The sequence below is a fragment of the Sinohyriopsis cumingii genome, chromosome 7 (assembly GCF_028554795.1).
Source record: "Sinohyriopsis cumingii isolate HCF-2022 chromosome 7, ASM2855479v2, whole genome shotgun sequence".
NCBI lineage: Eukaryota > Metazoa > Mollusca > Bivalvia > Unionida > Unionidae > Sinohyriopsis > Sinohyriopsis cumingii.
Genome location: NC_142967.1, coordinates 78,535,589 through 78,553,277, shown reverse-complemented (window position 1 = coordinate 78,553,277; position 17,689 = coordinate 78,535,589). Strand labels below are relative to the sequence as shown.

Genomic DNA, 17,689 nt, shown 5'->3' with positions numbered 1-17,689 from the left:
AGTCTGATGCATTAGCAGCATATATTGAATTACATTAGTAAATTTAGTAGAATTTTCTTAAAACTCCAATATGGATGAATCCTAACATTAAATTTGGAAATTCTAGTGTTATGTACATGTACTGGGTGAAAAAAAGGGAATTTTATATGTAAATGTAAATGATTTAGTTAACAAAAATGGTTCATGAATTAATGTGATGAATTTTACAAGTTTGAAATGAATGTCAACATCCTAGAGTTTCAATGCATGTGCTGAGCCATTCTGGTTTTGTTTTTAATGAACTTCATATAAACAGTAATTCAACTATATATTGCCCTTTTTACATAAAGCTGTAATTTTACTCATTAAGGAAAAAGGGCTGAAAGTATGTATCAAAAACTAAAAGTTAAAACTTCTAACACAACATCAGAATTGAAATGATTCAAGAATAGGAGTTTATAGATGAGAGTGACTGGAAGGAAGGAATACATTCTCTTGCCTTTTAAATTAACTATGTGTCCTAAACTGAGATGGTTTAAAACTAACATATTGCAAAGAATTTTATCAACAAATACATTTTGGAACAAAACTGTAAAAGTCCCATGTGCTCGTTATATAATAAGTCTCTTGAGATTTTATCTCAACTTTTTGGGAACTGTTCCAAAACTGAGTCATCACTTACTAGTTTTATTGGGTAGATAAGGAGTATGTGTAACCATCTGAATAAATTTCAAGTTTTAAAAAGAGAATTTATTCTTGGTATAATAGACCAAAACAAAAGAGATACAGTGATCAATCTCCTTTTGTTGCAACTGAAATTATAGATCAATAAATGCAGATTAACAATGAAACATTTGAGAAAAGAAATGAAGTTCTATTACATGTCAGAAAAATATTATACAGTGTGACCCTGCTTTAACACAACAGTTGGGAGCCATGAAACCCTTTTCATACTTTTAAGAAGAAAAAACTACTTTTTTGAGTACAAGAAAAATACATACAAAATTTCAGGAGCCATGCCACGATCATCTTGTATTATTCATACGCGATCTCTTCCCCAAAATGATAATAAACATTTTATGGTTTTTTTGTACTTTTAAGAAAGAATTTTTTTTCGTGTTAGAGAAAAATAGATGTATATGAAATTTCGGGAGCCACAACACGACTGTGTTATATCTAAATTAATGTTATAATGGAGCGTGCTATAGCAGGGTCACACTGTACATGTAAAAAGTTTGATGACAAATCGTAACTATATAAACATCTCTTTGAATGATTCATACCATATTTCAAATCACAACTAAAATTTTAATTAAGTTCTGATATGATGATATATGTTGTTGTTGTGGGGTTTAACGCCATTTTTCAGCACGATAGGCTATACATGGCGGCCAGTATTAATGGTGGAGGAAGAACCCGGAAAACCCCGGAAAGAACCACCGACCCACGAGAAGCTACTGGCAAGCTTTCTCACATGCCCACATTGGCTGAATCTTAGATTCGAACCGCCGCATACAGAGGTGAGATGGCAGTGATCCGTAACGAAGAGCGCTTTAGACCACTCGGCCACTCGGGGCCCCGATGATATATGAAATTAATGATTAAGGAAAGACAAGTATAAAAAAGTAGTACAAAAACAAGTATAAAATGTAGCATAAACAAGATAATATAAATTTAGTGAAACCAGGGCAAATTTAATAACAAACATTTATGAGATGAGTCAAACATGCAGTGACCCACAAGACTCTCTCAGTTCCAACACAAATTCCTTTTATCCTTTGAATCTTTTTATCACATTTCCAAAAGTATAATCCTATGTTTTGAAGGAATTATTTTATCAACAAACATGATTAAAAAATATTCCAAAATATTATTTACAAAATCAATATATAGTCAAGCATTCAACATCAAAGTGCTATAGGCAAAAAATGTTGTATTTAAGTCCTTGATTTATTATGACACTATTGTTTTAAAATAATAGAAAAGAGTGAGAAGCAAAAAGCCTTGTAAAATTGAACAAATAATATATTTCACAAGTATATAAAGGACAAATATAAAAAAGGAACTTACTGTTTTGCAAATTAAATCCCAAGTAATCCCAGAATTTCAGACATATGTCCTCATAATTTCAGTTCTAAATAAACTTTAACTGGAAATCCAAATTAAATCCAATTCTGAATGTGCTGATGAGCCTGTGATGGCCCATGTAGTGGTGATGTATAAAGTCTTTTTTTAGATTACAATCCAAGAATATATCCTTATTTGAAATTTCACTATAGATTCAAGTCTCTATACACAAGAATGTTATATTTGATGAGCACTTTGTATTTCCAGTGAATAAATAAATTCCATTCCAAATGAATTACTGGACAAAACAATAATACAACTGATTTTGCTAAGATCTTACAGCACAAATAAATAATTTCTAGAAACACAAGATTATAAAGTCTATTTGACCTCAGGTCACAATTAGCATTTTCTACAAGAAACTATTACCTAACAGAACATTTCTTTCTATCAGGTTCCATATGTTTACAAAACAAAATAATTATAATAAAGAATATTGTAAACAAAATGTCCTTGACTCAGGCAAGATAATAATCCTAATAGTTAACCCATGTGCATAGAGAATATTTTCGCTATGTGTTAGTTAACACATTAGTCAATGACAGAATATTTATTAAATGTTTTTTAGATTAGTTAGAAAATGAACTTGATACTGGACAATGTCAAGTCAAACATACAATGTTACATAGCATATAATGAAATAAAAACAAACTAAAAAACAAAAACACCTAACTATCAAACAATGCAAATTAAATATACAAAATAGATTGTCTGAAAGGGACTGAGCCAGTTATATGAGTAATGACCAAAAATGAGAATGATGTTGGACTAATCAAGGATGTACACAGTACATTGCAAGATAACAACCCTCAATGTATAAAAAATAACCTGAATCATCCCTGGCAACCTGCATTCTGTTTCTGTGACCTTGTCTTCGACGCAAACCAGGTGGAGCATTTTCTTCTCGTGGACGGGCTGCCATTTGTTGCCTTCGATTTCTCTCACCATCCTCTGAAATAAAGAAAATGTACAATGTTACATACTGAACAGACAAATTGCTGTGTTTAATATGCAATGTATTACATGCACAGCTTGAGCAGATCAATTACCGTGTGCAATCTGATGAAAATAATGCTAAATGCCAATTTTTACCATATACACCTACTTATAAGTCAAGTTCAATTTCAAGTTATATAGACCCTGGTCTGCCACTGCATAATGCAGTTAGAAGCATACTGAAATAATATTTATCATTTGCAAAAGTAAACTAGTATTATGTGTTTCTAAGACAAGACATGTACTTTCCCCATTTTGACACCACCCCAAAATTAAAGCCTTTGGGTATGTTTCCAAGAGTGAGAATTGCACCAGAGGGCAAATGTCCATTAGATATTGTACGTGCATTCGTCTTTTCATGCCCAATAAGTATGTACATAATTATATTGTTTGCATCTCAATACTTTTCAAACTATGATCAAGGTAATTAGTTTAAGGAAGTGATGAAGGTCTTTTCTTCTAACGCCCAGTAAGTGTATGTAAGGTTTTAGGGTGGGGATCTCACTAGATTCCAAGATGTGATTCAGCAGTTAAGTCCATGGGGGTAAGGATGACACCTAAGGTCAGTGACAGTTGCATGTATACATTTTCTGTTTATGCCCAGCAGGTGTACATACAGTTAGAGGATGAGGATCTCGTTAGTTTCAGACTTATGACCCAGGGGCTAAGTCCCTTGGGGTTGGGATATCACTGTTTTTTTTCAGTGTAGAAAGTGTGCACAGGAATTACAGGGGATCAAAATATTTCTATGTAATGGCCAGCAGTTGAGTCTCTGGGGGTATGAAAAATACACAGGGCAAGACTCAGTTTTACATATATTACTTGTGTCACACAGGACAATTCTCAGACATGCAAGTCAAGTAACTGGAGTTATTTGAAATTTATGTAAAATCAGCCATTCCCCAACTTTGAGCAAGCTCAAAATTCCAAAAGTGTTTGCACAATCTACTGTACATCCATAAGACAATGGTATCACAGACCCAAGTTTCAAGGACATTACATACATACATACATACATACATCCATGCATACATACATAGATGGCCGAGTGGTCTAAAGCGCTTTCTGTTACGGATCACTGCCATCTCACCTCTGTCTGCATGGGTTCGAGTCTCGGATTCAGCCAATGTAGGTATGTGAGAAAGCTTGCAAGCAGCTTCTCGTGGGTCAGTGGTTCTTCCCTGATTTTTCACGGGTTCTTCCTCCACCATTAATACTGGCCGCCATGTATAGCCAATCGTGTGCTGAAAAATGGCGTTAAACCCTACAACAACAACAACAACATAAATAGATGCATACATACACACATACATACATAGATGCATACATACATACATACACACACACACACACATACATACATACATACACACACACATACATACATATGACCCTACACATATATACAAATGGGCAGACTGTATCACAATATCCCCAAGCTTTCATGAAAGCACTGGTATAGAAATGTAGACACCTGGATAGATTCAAATCACCAGCCAATGGCTACATAATTAAGAACATCTGAAAGATCTTCAGTACACTGAATATTATGTTAGTAATTATAACACTGGGGTCAAGATATCCCAAAATTTCTGAAAAGCCAGGGTCATATCAAAGTGCAGAGCAATTAAGATTACTTTGAAAAAAATCAAACATTTGATTCCCAATCTTGTACATAAGAAAAATTTCTGACCCTGATAGCAATTACGATAGGAAGACTCATTTATACATAGCATATTCTCTTTATTTCGATCTCAATTAATAAAGTCCATATACATGTATGCAAATTAGGTTTCCTTCATGTTTTGTCACATACTAAATAAAAGTCAATTCCGAAATGTGTGCTGAGTACAGCAAGGTAACAAAAGACTATATCTGCACATGCATTTTGTATATACAAATACCATACAATTTCAAAAAATTTCTTCTATAAATGCATGGTACTAGTAGTATTGCAACATTTATGTCCTCAACCCAACACTTTTATAAATAGGCAAGAAATCCATCTTAACACCAACACTTTAAATAATTTAGTTTCAAATGCCAACGATGAGATGGAAATAAATGTTCCAGTTACAGTCAATATGAAATCACAAGGAAGATGGCATCCGATACTGTCAATATGAAATCACAAGGAAGATGGCATCTGATACTGGCAATATGAAATCACAAGGAAGATGGCATCTGATACTGTCAATATGAAATCACAAGGAAGATGGTATCCGATACTGGCAAAACAAGACCATGCTGACGGCTCAAGGACAATCTGATAAAACAGACTCTAAATCTATGCATTGTACACTGGTTTGGAATCTGACCTCATGTGTCTATTTACTTTCAAAGCCCTTGCATATTAATTTGTATTGCAAACTGGAAAACTGGCATCCAAAATGCAGTCATCACTTTCAATGCTCTTGCATATTAATTTGTATTGCAAACTGGAAAATTGGCATCCAAAATGCAGTCATCACTTTCAATGCTCCTGCATATTAATTTGTACTGCAAACTGGAAAATTGGCATCCAAAATGCAGCACTGACTTTACGTTATATACATTTAGATCAAGTTTTTCCTAATTGTTGAAAATGTAAATTTGTCATTCAGAATGGATTTTTGGCATACAAAATGCAATAATAATAATTGTGTGAATATTCAAGGAATGCAGGACATACAACATTATTGGTAGATCTTAATCAGTTTTGAAAAAAAATATGTTTTTCCATTCAAAATTCAAATATGATGGAATAGAGATGGAAGTTTAGTGGCGCAGTTTTGAGACATTCCCTACCTGATCTGTTTGACTCATTTACTTACTTCAGTGTAGTTTGCCTTCAACTGTAAGAATTGTTTGGCACATGGTGAGTAATAAATGTCAGTGTCACAACTGAGTAGTGAGAAAAAATTAGTCCAAACAAGATTATCTACAAGTATGAGTGGAAAGAAAGATCAAGGCAAGCAACAAATAAAAACCAGATTACAGAGTGGCACCCTAATGGAGACATCTGACACAAGTATGAGTGAATCAACCTTGAGTACAATTCAGCTGGACTTGGATGAAATAAAGCAAAGTCTCAGAGGGAGCATTTCAAAAGCAGATTTTACATCTGCTATTGCTGACTTGGTGAAAAAGGATGACCTAGGAGAAATTGTTACAACTATTGTGAGGAAATTGTTAGAGAATGTGAAGGAAGATCTGAGAAAGGAGATAGTAGCAGAAAGTGAGAGGGTAATAAAGGAGAGGACAGGAGAGTTGATGGACAGGGTGGATTCACTGGAATTTGAAAACCACCAACTGTTAGAAAAATTACAAGAAGCAAAGAAGGAAAATGATAAAATGAGGATTGATATGAAAGATTATGAGAGGAGATCAGAGCAAGCAAGTGCAGCTTCAAACCAGTTCGAACAATATTCAAGGAAGCTGAACATAAAAGTTTTAGGGCTGGAGGAGGAGGAAAATGAAAATCTGAGAGAAAGAATTCCGAAGTTGGTGAAGGAAGTCACAAAAATTAATTTAGATAACAGGGACATAGTGGCTGTGCATAGGATTCCAGGTCGACAGGGACAACCAAGGCCAGTGATTGTCAAATTCTGGAGTCTGGATTGTAAACTTCCAATTACCAAGAAGCGGAAGGATTTTCTGCAGTACAAAGGAATTAGACTGGTAGAGGATGTAACCAGGCTGAATACTGAACTTATAAATAAATTATCTAGGCATCAAGAAATTGACAGGGCATGGTACTTTAATGGATCTGTGTATGGTAAAACCAAATCAGGAAAAAGGATAAAATTTGACATCTATGATGAAATTGATGAGAAAATTAGATTATAAGTGTAATAAGCAATTCTGTGAACTTATGAAATTGACCGAATAGGTATGTGAACTTTCATTTTTATACTCCTTTTTCTACTCTAGTTTGTTTTAATATTTTGTGTATAAGACACTTCTTTCCCTCACCAATTTTATCCATAATTTATATGTCTGATGATTCACTGGTCCACTGTTATATCTCTCCCTAATAAATTCTCTCACTAGTTTATAAATCATCTTTCACTCTTATACTCTCATATACACATTTACTAAGTTGTTTACTCACTTTTCTCAACATTACTCTTCCATGATAAATCTCTCAGTCTCACATTTTTTGCTCATACATTCAATTACCCACCACTTCCTTGTATGCGCTCTTTCACTCTTTCTTTTTCTTCCCTTTTACCCCTTTTTTTCATTCATTAAGTTGTAATTTATATCCTTTTTAATCTGTGCCATTTGGTTTACAAAACTATCTCTAGCTCCAGAAAGGTCTGTCAGAGGTGCATAAGAGTTATCACAAATGGAGTTGTTTCACTTGTTGTCCATAGTATACTGTATCAATGTCAAATGCAGCCAAAGCTACAGCCTTTACTGTAACACCATGGATGATTTTATTATGGATGTTTGTATTCTGTGTGAGTGTGAGTGTGAAAGCCATGCATATGATAAACTCAAGGTGATAATTACTTCATACATTCCTGTACAAGAATATGTATGTGTAAAATTTCTGTAAAGAATATGTATGTGTAAAATTTCTGCTGTTTTCATGGATAATAACATAAAAATTATATCTATTAATGTTAGAGGCCTGCAAGGTTCAGTCTTAAAACGAAGGGATATTTTTCACTGGGTAAAACAAAAGAATGTATCTATAATATGCTTGCAAGAAACTCATAGTACAAAGAACGATGAAATATATTGGGCAGCTGAATGGGGATACAAATGTATATTTAGCCACTGCTCTAGTAAGAGTGCTGGGGTTGCAATATTTTTTAGAAATACTTTTGAATTTATAATTCATAGAGAAAGATGTGACAGTCAAGGGAGATTTATTATTTTAGATATTACAATTAATGGCAACAGAATAACCCTCGTGAATTTGTATGGTTATAATGATGATAATCCTAGCTTTTTTAGAAAGTTAAAGGAGGAGACTTTATGTTTTGAGAACTCATCAATTATAATGTGCGGAGACTGGAATACTGTTCAAGACTTAGATTTGGATACTTATAATATTTTACATGACAAACACCAACAGTCTAGGGCAGCGATTCAAGACCTGAAAAACGAATTGGAATTAATTGATCCCTGGCGAAATTCCAACCAAGACTTAAAGATGTATACCTGGAGGCAAAAATCTCCCTTGAAACAAAGTAGACTAGATTACTTTCTTGTATCAGATGACATTCATATGAATACAGCAGATGCATGTATCTTACCAGGGTACAAGACTGATCATTCAGCTATTGTTTTGAGTGTGGCGTTTTCAACGTTTCCAAGGGGAAAAGGATATTGGAAATTTAATAACCAACTGTTGAGGAACATTGAGTATACTGATTTGGTCAAAAAATGTATAACTGACACTGTAAATGAATACTATGTAGGGGGAAATAAAGATGACTCTCTCCATGTTTCTCTTTCCTGTAACGACCAAATGTTCTTTGAAATTTTGAAAATGAAAATAAGATCTGAAACTATAGGTTATTCTATTAGGAAATCAAAAGAGAAACGGGAAAAATTAAAGAAAATTGAGCAGGAAATAATAGAAATTCAGGGGGGACTGTCGAATAACATAAATGGGGAAATTCTGGAAAATTTAGAGAGAAAAAAAGCAGAATTAGAGGAATCTAGGAAAAAATACATAGAAGGTGTTATATTAAGATCTAAAGCTAGATGGTATGAATTTGGGGAAAAAAGCACAAAGTACTTTTTAAATCTTGAAAAAAGAAACTATGTTAATAAGACAATAAAGGAAATTATTTTAGATGATGGGACAAATATATCTGACCAAATAGATATTTTAGAAGCACAAAAACAGTTTTATATGGAATTGTTCAAAAGTAGAATTGCTCAGCTTGATGATGAGGCTATTCATGAAACTCGAAATAGATTTTTTAATCACAATATTAAACTTAGTCGAGAGGAAAGAGAATCATGCGAGGGTATGCTTACAATTAATGAATTTGGTATGTCTCTAAAACGGATGGAAAATGGAAAAAGTCCTGGCTCGGATGGATTCACTGTAGAGTTCTATAAATTCTTTTGGAAGTCTCTGGGGGGATTTATATGTAGATCAATAAATTACGGATATACTGTAGGAAAACTTTCAGATTTTCAGACTCAAGGAGTCATCACCTGTCTACCAAAGGAGGAAAAAGACAGAAGATATTTTAAAAACTGGAGACCTATATCACTTTTAAATACTGATTATAAGATTGCTTCGGGAGCAATTGCAGCTAGGATTAAAAAGGTTCTTCCATCAATAATCAGCGATACTCAGAAAGGATATATGAAGGGTAGATTCATTGGAGAAAACACCAGACTATTATATGATATCATGGACCAACTTGAGAATGAAAACAGATATGGTTTATTATTGTTAATAGATTTCGAAAAAGCCTTTGACTCAATTAACTGGATCTTTGTAGAAGAAGCTCTACAATCTTTTAATTTTGGTGATTCCGTTTGTAAGTGGTTTAAACTGTTTTGTAATGACTCTAATAGTTGTGTTATAAATAATGGACATATGTCATCTTTTTTCAGACTTGAAAGAGGATGTCGTCAAGGAGATCCCCTTGCACCTTATTTGTTTATCATTGGAGTTGAGATTTTAGCTATAACTTTAAAGCAAAACGTGGATGTACGGGGAGTAATCTTTGACGCCAGTGAATATAAATTGGGTCAGTATGCCGATGACGCTTTTATTCTTCTTGATGGATCTAGTTTTTCTCTTCAAGCAACTATGAATATCTTGCAAGGTTTTTCTCTATTATCGGGACTTAAATGTAACATAACAAAAACAAAAGCTATTTGGATTGGAAACAGGAAATTTTCTAATGAAAGAATATGTCCCGAAATGGGCCTAATTTGGTCCTCTTCTAACTTTACACTCCTTGGCATAGAATTTTCTCCAGATTTACAACAGATGGTGGAAATCAATTATATGAAGAAACTAACAAAGGCAAAACGAATACTGGCAAGCTGGAGTCAAAGACATCTATCAATAGTTGGTAAAGTAATTGTTGTAAAGACTCTTGTTCTGCCCATATTCATACATCTTTTTTCAGCACTTCCTAACCCATCAGCAAAAGTTGAAGCAGAACTAAATCGCATGTTATTTAAATTTGTATGGGGTGGAAAAGTAGAGAGAATAAAACGTGATATACTAGTTTCCCCAGAAAACGAGGGAGGACTAAATATGATACACATATTTTCATTCATTAGGTATATTAAGATAAGATGGGTTAAAAGATTGCTGGAAAAGGAAAATGGAACGTGGCAGAACTTAGTCAATACAACTATACTCAGAAATAAAAAGGATATTTGGAATTTAGGGAGAAGGAAATTAGAAGAATTTTGTAAGTTCATTAAAAACAGTTTTTGGAGAGATGTAATTTTGGCAGTATCTAAATGGAAAGAAGAACCGCAAAATCCTAACGAGTATCTATCCATGAGTATTTTAAATTTTGTCCCCCCTAAAATGATCTATCAATACAAATCCTGGACAGAAGCTGGTTTTGAAATTCTGAACGATCTAGTAGATGTTCACGGTAATTTAATACCTTTTGAGATAATAAAACAAAAAACTGGAAGCGATGATTTCTTGAAATACTTCTCCTTAATATCCAGAATTCCTAAAGCATGGAAAGATGCCATAAAAAACCACCTAGTACATAATAATTTTGATAAGCAGGAGGATAAAATAACGAACTTGCGAAAACAAGATTCACTCAAGTTTATTTACAAAGATCTTTTACAGGAAGCTAAAAGGCAACACACTGCAAAGCAAGAAACTTGGATGCAAGTATTAAATAAAAATATAAGTAGTGAGGAGTGGTCTGATATATATAGCCGGGCAAAATGCTGTACCAAGGATACCAAGTTGATCTCTTTTAACTTTAAATTAATCCATAGAATAATCGCTACTAATGATTTTCTTAAAAGAATTAACATATTTGATGACAACAAATGTACTTTCTGTAAGAGTGAAACTGAAAGTATTGAGCATCTCTTTTATGACTGCAGTATTACTTCACAGTTTTGGTACCGTTTTAATGAAGTTTTTGCACCTTTTTGCCCAAATATTGTACATCTGTCCAAAAAAGAAACATTTTTAGGAAGTGAACAACTGGACAGTTTGGGTAATTTTCTGCTTATTTTGGCAAAATATTATATTTATACTTGCAGATTCAATATGAAAAATCCTTCTATTTTTGCTTTTAAGCAAATAGTTGCAATGCATAAGAACATTGAAAATTACACTGCCAAGGTAAATAAAAAAGAGGACCAATTTCTTCAAAAATGGACCTCAACAATGAACATTTAACTTGTCTCTGACTTGAGGGTAAACAGGAACAAAATACTGTAATATCACAAAAGCCATGTCACCTAGATTTTGGCCATATGCATGTGTATATGTGTGTGTGTGTGTGTGTGTGTTTTTCTTTTTTACTTTCTCTGTAGATTATATTTATTATCCCTAGATTATCTGATAACCAGAAATGTTTGATTGTAAGGTGATCCTGGGATGGTTCCCCGACCCAGTGGTCAACCTATTACGGGGTTAATAAAAAAAAAAAAAAAAAGAAAAAAAAAAAAAATATTGAACCATAAAAAAAAAAAAAAAATAATAATTGTGAAAGTGAGTATCAATTTGCAAAACAAAATCATAAAACAAACATACTTCCAATTATTCTTTGAAACTAAACCTATTATGCTACTAATGCTTTTATCTACTGTAAGCAGAATAATAAAACTCACTACAGACACAAGTTCATTTCATATACCGAGATTCCAATTGTATTTTGAATGCTGGAACCATTACATTAATAGAAATTGTGTAATGGTTAGTTATTTTCGTTTATAATGGAAATAAATATGTATTATTGAGACATTACAGTTGTTGTTGTTGTTATTTAGGGTTTAACGCCATTTTTCAGCACATGATAGGCTATACATGGCGGCCGGTATTAATGGTGAAAGAAGAACCCGGGAAATCCTCGGAAAGAACCATCGACACACGAGAAGCTACTGGTAAGCTTTCTCACATACCCACATTAGCCGAATCCGAGACTCGAACCCAAGCAGACAGAGGTGAGATGGCAGTGATCCGTAATGGAGAGCGCTTTAGACCACTCGGCCATTCGGGGCCCGAGACATTAGAGAGAGATCCACTTCAACAAGCGGAATTGTGAATGAAGCAAAAAAATTATGCTAACTTAAAGGAGTGGTCTGAATTTGCATTCAAATGACAAAATGTATGTAATGAAGTAGTCGTCAAATAGGGTGACTATTTCTATTTTGATAAAATTAGTTTCTAAATTATTTTTTCAAGGACGGTCATATAAAGAGGGAAAAGGAACTTACGTATGAAAGTGGAAGGATAAAACATAAGGTTGCCACTGAGTCTGAGGCAAACAAGATACCAGACTGTGTCAGCAAAAAATGTCAAAAATGGCAAGTCTATGAGATATAAATTTTCATCCACAGTGGATTGATAATTACCCACAGCTTGAATTCACTGACTCTGATGTAAAGATATTTTGCAGTTATTGCAAACAATATCTCAAACTGGCACAGGTTGGAAATTCAGCCATTGTATTTGTCAACGAAACTGACAAATTCTGATTTAATCAAGCAAGTCTCTTGACAGTTTTGGACCTCATAAAGCCAATGCAGAAAATCCCTTAAGTCAGAGTTGCTAACCCTTCAATAGTAAAGACCATTTTAAAACTAAGAAGGAAATGTAAAAACAAATACAATGAGACCTCCCTTTAACAAAGCCCACACAATGTGGGTATGTGAGAAAGCTTGCCAGTAGCTTCTCGTGGGTCGGTGTTTCTTCCTGAGGTCCCCCCCACCTTTCCTCCACCATTAATACTGGCCGCCATGCATAGCCTATCTTGTGCTGAAAAATGGCGTTAAACCCCACAACAACAACAACAACAAAGCCCACAACCTAGTCCAATATGACTTTGATCTGGAAATGCTGTGTGCACTCCAGGAGAAAAAGACTTAAACTTGATGGTAATTATAAGAACAGACTCGAAGCAAGAGACTTTGTTCCATCAACTGATCAAATCTTGTGAGAAGTTAGGGAAGGTCTGAATTCCAGTAAATTCTTTTCCATTCTTGCAGATGAAGTATTGATGCTATGATATCTGAGCAAGAAATAGTGAATACACAATATCTTGACAGTAACAAAAAGTTAAAAATTGAAGAAATAATATATTGTACATTTAACATTGATTAACATCTCATTGAACCAAGGCAAGAGAGTGAAATTTTGGGACATGTGAAAATGCAAGTGGGACAAGTGAATGTTCTGAAACCACTTGTCCTGTACAAATCGATGACAAAGAAACTGGTCACCTCTCCGACAGCATACAACATAATAATATTTTATCATTCCATTTTGCATAGAACTGTTTCAATTTGCTCTATTTAGTTTAATTTTGTAACAAACAAAAAGAAATCCAATATGCATTTAAGACAAATCCACCACCACAGAAGTCCATAGCAATCAATAATTGTCATCTGGATGCTTTTTTTAATGATATAAAAGATGCAGAGCATTTCAACAATTACAACTGAGTAGTCTTTAGTCTAACTATATTAGTATTAAATTTTGGAATAACAATACTTAATTTGAAATTAGTAAATGAAATGATGGCTTTAAAAAAAAATTGACTCTGATATTTACAGTCCAAGATCTCGACCTTGATGTTTTGGGTGTAGAGGTCTTACTGCCTATATGACAGTGATGTGTAGCATGTTTGGATATCGATTGACATTGTAAAGAAAGTCACATTTGACAGCCCATATCACTGCTTTTCTACAAATTAAAGTTGTAATGTATTAGTCAGACTTCACTTACTATGGTGTCTTTTCCCTAATAAATTCCAATTCTCACATAAGTGAATGGACCTGTTTTCAAGTTTTGTTTACGTACATTTCAATTGGCTGGAAAGTGATGGAAGCCAGAAATGCCAAAATCGGGTTAAGTTGAACTATTATTCTTTAAAAAAATGAAGAAGAAAAAATATTATGTTTATAGTGCCTATTGGAACAGTAAGCAAAGTTTCATTTCGTTCAAGAAACATATCCCCACATGAACATACATCTGTATACCTCAACTACTGTTGCATTTCAACAAATTCAAATATATGTCAACGGAACATGAAAATACATCCAGATTTTGACTCCACAAAAATAAAGACAGCACAGTAATGATATAAATTACACATAAATTTGTGGAAGAGTGTTGATATGGGCTGCCAAGTGTGAGATATTCATGAAACTTTGACTACTCATTTCGATGTCAACCGACATTGGAACACGCTATACAAGGCCATTATTTGGGCAGTAAGACGTAGCACTAAAACATAAAAAAGATGTGATATGTCTTACATTGTATGACTAATGTTCAGAGTTTCAAAATGCTTACAGTTGTGGGTACAAGAATATTGACCACCTCATTTTTTTTAATGGGCAAAACAAACACATAAATTTGACATTTTGTTAATAAAATTAGAAAAAAAATTGTGCCAATAGGGTTATTTTGTGTTGTCAAATTTTCGTAGTATATTCCAAGGCTGTATTATCATGGACTCTATATTATCGCAGCAAACAGGATTTTTCCATTTAATTTTGGGCATGTGCCATCTAGCAGTTGTTTACAGTGTAAAGCTGTACCCAGTAAGGATGCAAATATCTTAAAGCACAATTTCCTCTAAAATGTCAACAATTTTTTATAAGTTCACAATGAAAAAGAATAACATCACTTTTTTTGCAAAGCACACGCATTTCTGTTGATCATCATATAAAAATCTCCAGTCAAAATTGCTATACTTGCATTGGCTTTGAATACAATATATATTCAGTGTATCATATTATGTTTGATGAGTATAGGTCAAATACTGATGGTAACATATGTGTCCTTACAAGGTTTAGGTTGCAATATCATTCTGTGGTAGCATATATGGACCAAAACTGACAAAATGTTGCTTATGATGATACTTCTCATCCGTAAATAAGAATAACCTTTAAACTTTCTTGAAATCAGTAATATTTCAGTAATAATAATAATAATAGTTGTTATATACTTACATTTCATACAAAGGTAAATAATAATTGCTTTTAATTTGTAATATTGTTATTCATGGATTTACACTTGAATTTCATTTGTGTGTTCGATTTTATCATTGGATCCATTTGTTTATTGCGGAAATATTAGGCTAGTACAAGCATGGACATTTCTTCTCAGGGGCCCTGAGTAGCCGAGTGGTCTAAAGCGCTCATCATTACAGATCACTGCCTTCTCACCTCTGTCTGGGTCGGTTCGAGTCTTGGGCTTGGCCAATGTGGGTACGTAAGAAAGCTTGCCAGTAACTTCTTGTGGCTCAGTGGATCTTTCCGGGGTTTTCCCGGTTTCTTCCTCCAACACTTGTTTTTTTTTTTTATAATACCTACATGCTACCATATGTAAGTTAGGCAAATACCTCAATAATACTGAGTTGTTCCCCCAAGGTATGTTAATCTGGATCATCCACCAGATGCTGTTTTATTTACATTTACGAGCTTTGACTGACAACGTTTTATAGGAATAGAAAGAAGGAAAGTCATTGAAACTTTATAAATTGTAAGTAAGCAGCAGTGGCAAAACAGTTTTAATATGAACTGATAAGAACATTAAGTACAGTGATAATACAACATTCTGGGCTATTTTATTGATACATCAGACTCTAGTCCTATATTGTAAGACATAGCACATATTGTGTTTGTTTTAGTGCTATGCTATGTCTTACTATCCAAATAACAGCCTTGTATAGCCTGTTCTGATGTCGGTTGACATCGGAATAAGTAGTCAAAGTTTCAGGAATATCTCACACACTTGGCCGCTTATATCGACACTCTTCCAATAATTTATGTGTAATTAATATACTTACCATGCTGTCTTTATCCTGGCGGAATGAAAATATGTCAGTAGCAAAAGGACACATTTTCATGTTCCATTTACATACATTTGAATTTTTTACAATGCAACAGTAGTCGAGGTATGCCGAAGTATGTTTAAGAAGGTTCATGTGATAGATTTAAGTTTCTTGAACAAAACGAAACGTTGCTTACAGTTCCAATAGGCATGATATATATTTATTCGTTTTGTTAAAGAATAATATTTTAACTTAACTCGATTTCAGCATTATCGGCTTTCATTGCTTTCTAGCCAACTGAAATGTAGGCCAACAAAACTTGAAATCTGGTCCATTTCTTTTGTGAGAATTTTAATTTATTAGAGAAAAGACAACAGGGTAAGTAATTAGTCTGGCAAAAACATTAAAACTTTACTTTGTAGTAAAGTGTCGTTATTGGTTGCCAGTTGTGTGTGCTATTCCTGACAATTTTACTTTCGTTACACTGTTAGCCGACATCAAAACACGCTACACAGCGCCGTTAGGCGGTAAGACCCATCACCCTCCAGAGCAAAAATATCGGGTGTTGTGTACGTTGTAAGACTGTCAGACTTCTCTGAAACAGGCATGTATTGGTGTAACGGAACCTCTTTAAACTACGCTATTACTATGTAATTCGCATAGAATGCGCTAAAGAAAGAAGACGAAGTCACTCAAGAAATTAGAATTATGGATGAAATTACAAACGTGGAAACACCGTGCATAGTCCGCCACCCCCACCCCCTTAAACAACCATATGGTTCCTTATTACTGATCATAGTTGCGCAGGGTCATGAATCCGAATCTTTTTAAATACTCACTTTTGTTATCTCCTCTACAAAATACCGATGTTAGTATAAGGGTAACAACAATAATTAACGCCACAACCAAGTAAACAGTCCCGGGATCAACAGCTGTCATTTTGGTGTTTAAGCGGGCAACGTCCTAAACGGAACCAATATTTATTTATTCCACTACAAGGACGGATAACCAGCCTAAGAGTGAAGCGGTGTCTTGATTCTGTTGAGTTCCTTCTCTTAATATCCTACTACCGGAAAACGTTGAACCACCTGCAGTTACGTAGTCGATAATGCACATAGTTTACTCTAAATCGTCGTTTTTGTATGGTATTTTTTAAAAATATATTTTTTCTTTCCACATATGTGAACAGGAATTTATATAAGTGCAACTAAAGTACTTTTTTTAATTTAATATTTTTTAAATAATCTGAAATGAACCATTTGTTTCAATTATGTAAATTTAGACGTCCAAAAATGTATTTCACACATTTTTGTCTTACTTAAAATGAAACTAAACGTTATCTTTGAAGATTCAATTTAAGACAAATACGCTAAAGAGTTAAGTTGCATATTGAATTTTATATCCTGCTAAATGTAATTATTTTACATGTTCTTGACGAAGTTTACGTTGCTCTTCAAGGACATCTATTTATAGATGGGCTATTTCCATCCTTAACTTTCATGTTACAAACTCTCATTTTCATAATTTATCTCGTGAATCAATGTTTCGTTTTTATCTTTTGTATCTAGATTCATCATCTCCATTCAACATTTCGGTTTCTTAGTTTTACTAGTTTTATAAATCCC

The 17,689-nt window shown here is 33.8% G+C and overlaps 1 protein-coding gene across 1 annotated transcript in view; it reads right to left on the bottom strand.

Annotated features, from left to right (window-relative positions):
* Nucleotides 1-17,072, bottom strand: part of LOC149795585 (DDRGK domain-containing protein 1-like) — a 37,449-nt gene extending 20,377 nt beyond the window's left edge. The window contains exons 1-2 of the mRNA XM_089965421.1: nucleotides 16,904-17,072; nucleotides 2,935-3,057 (exon numbers count right to left, since the gene is read on the bottom strand). Of these exons, the coding sequence (XP_089821547.1) occupies nucleotides 2,935-3,057; nucleotides 16,904-17,003 (223 nt within the window). The 5' untranslated portion in view covers nucleotides 17,004-17,072. The remainder of the gene's footprint in view (nucleotides 1-2,934; nucleotides 3,058-16,903) is intronic.
* Between the last annotated feature and the right edge of the window lie 617 nt (nucleotides 17,073-17,689).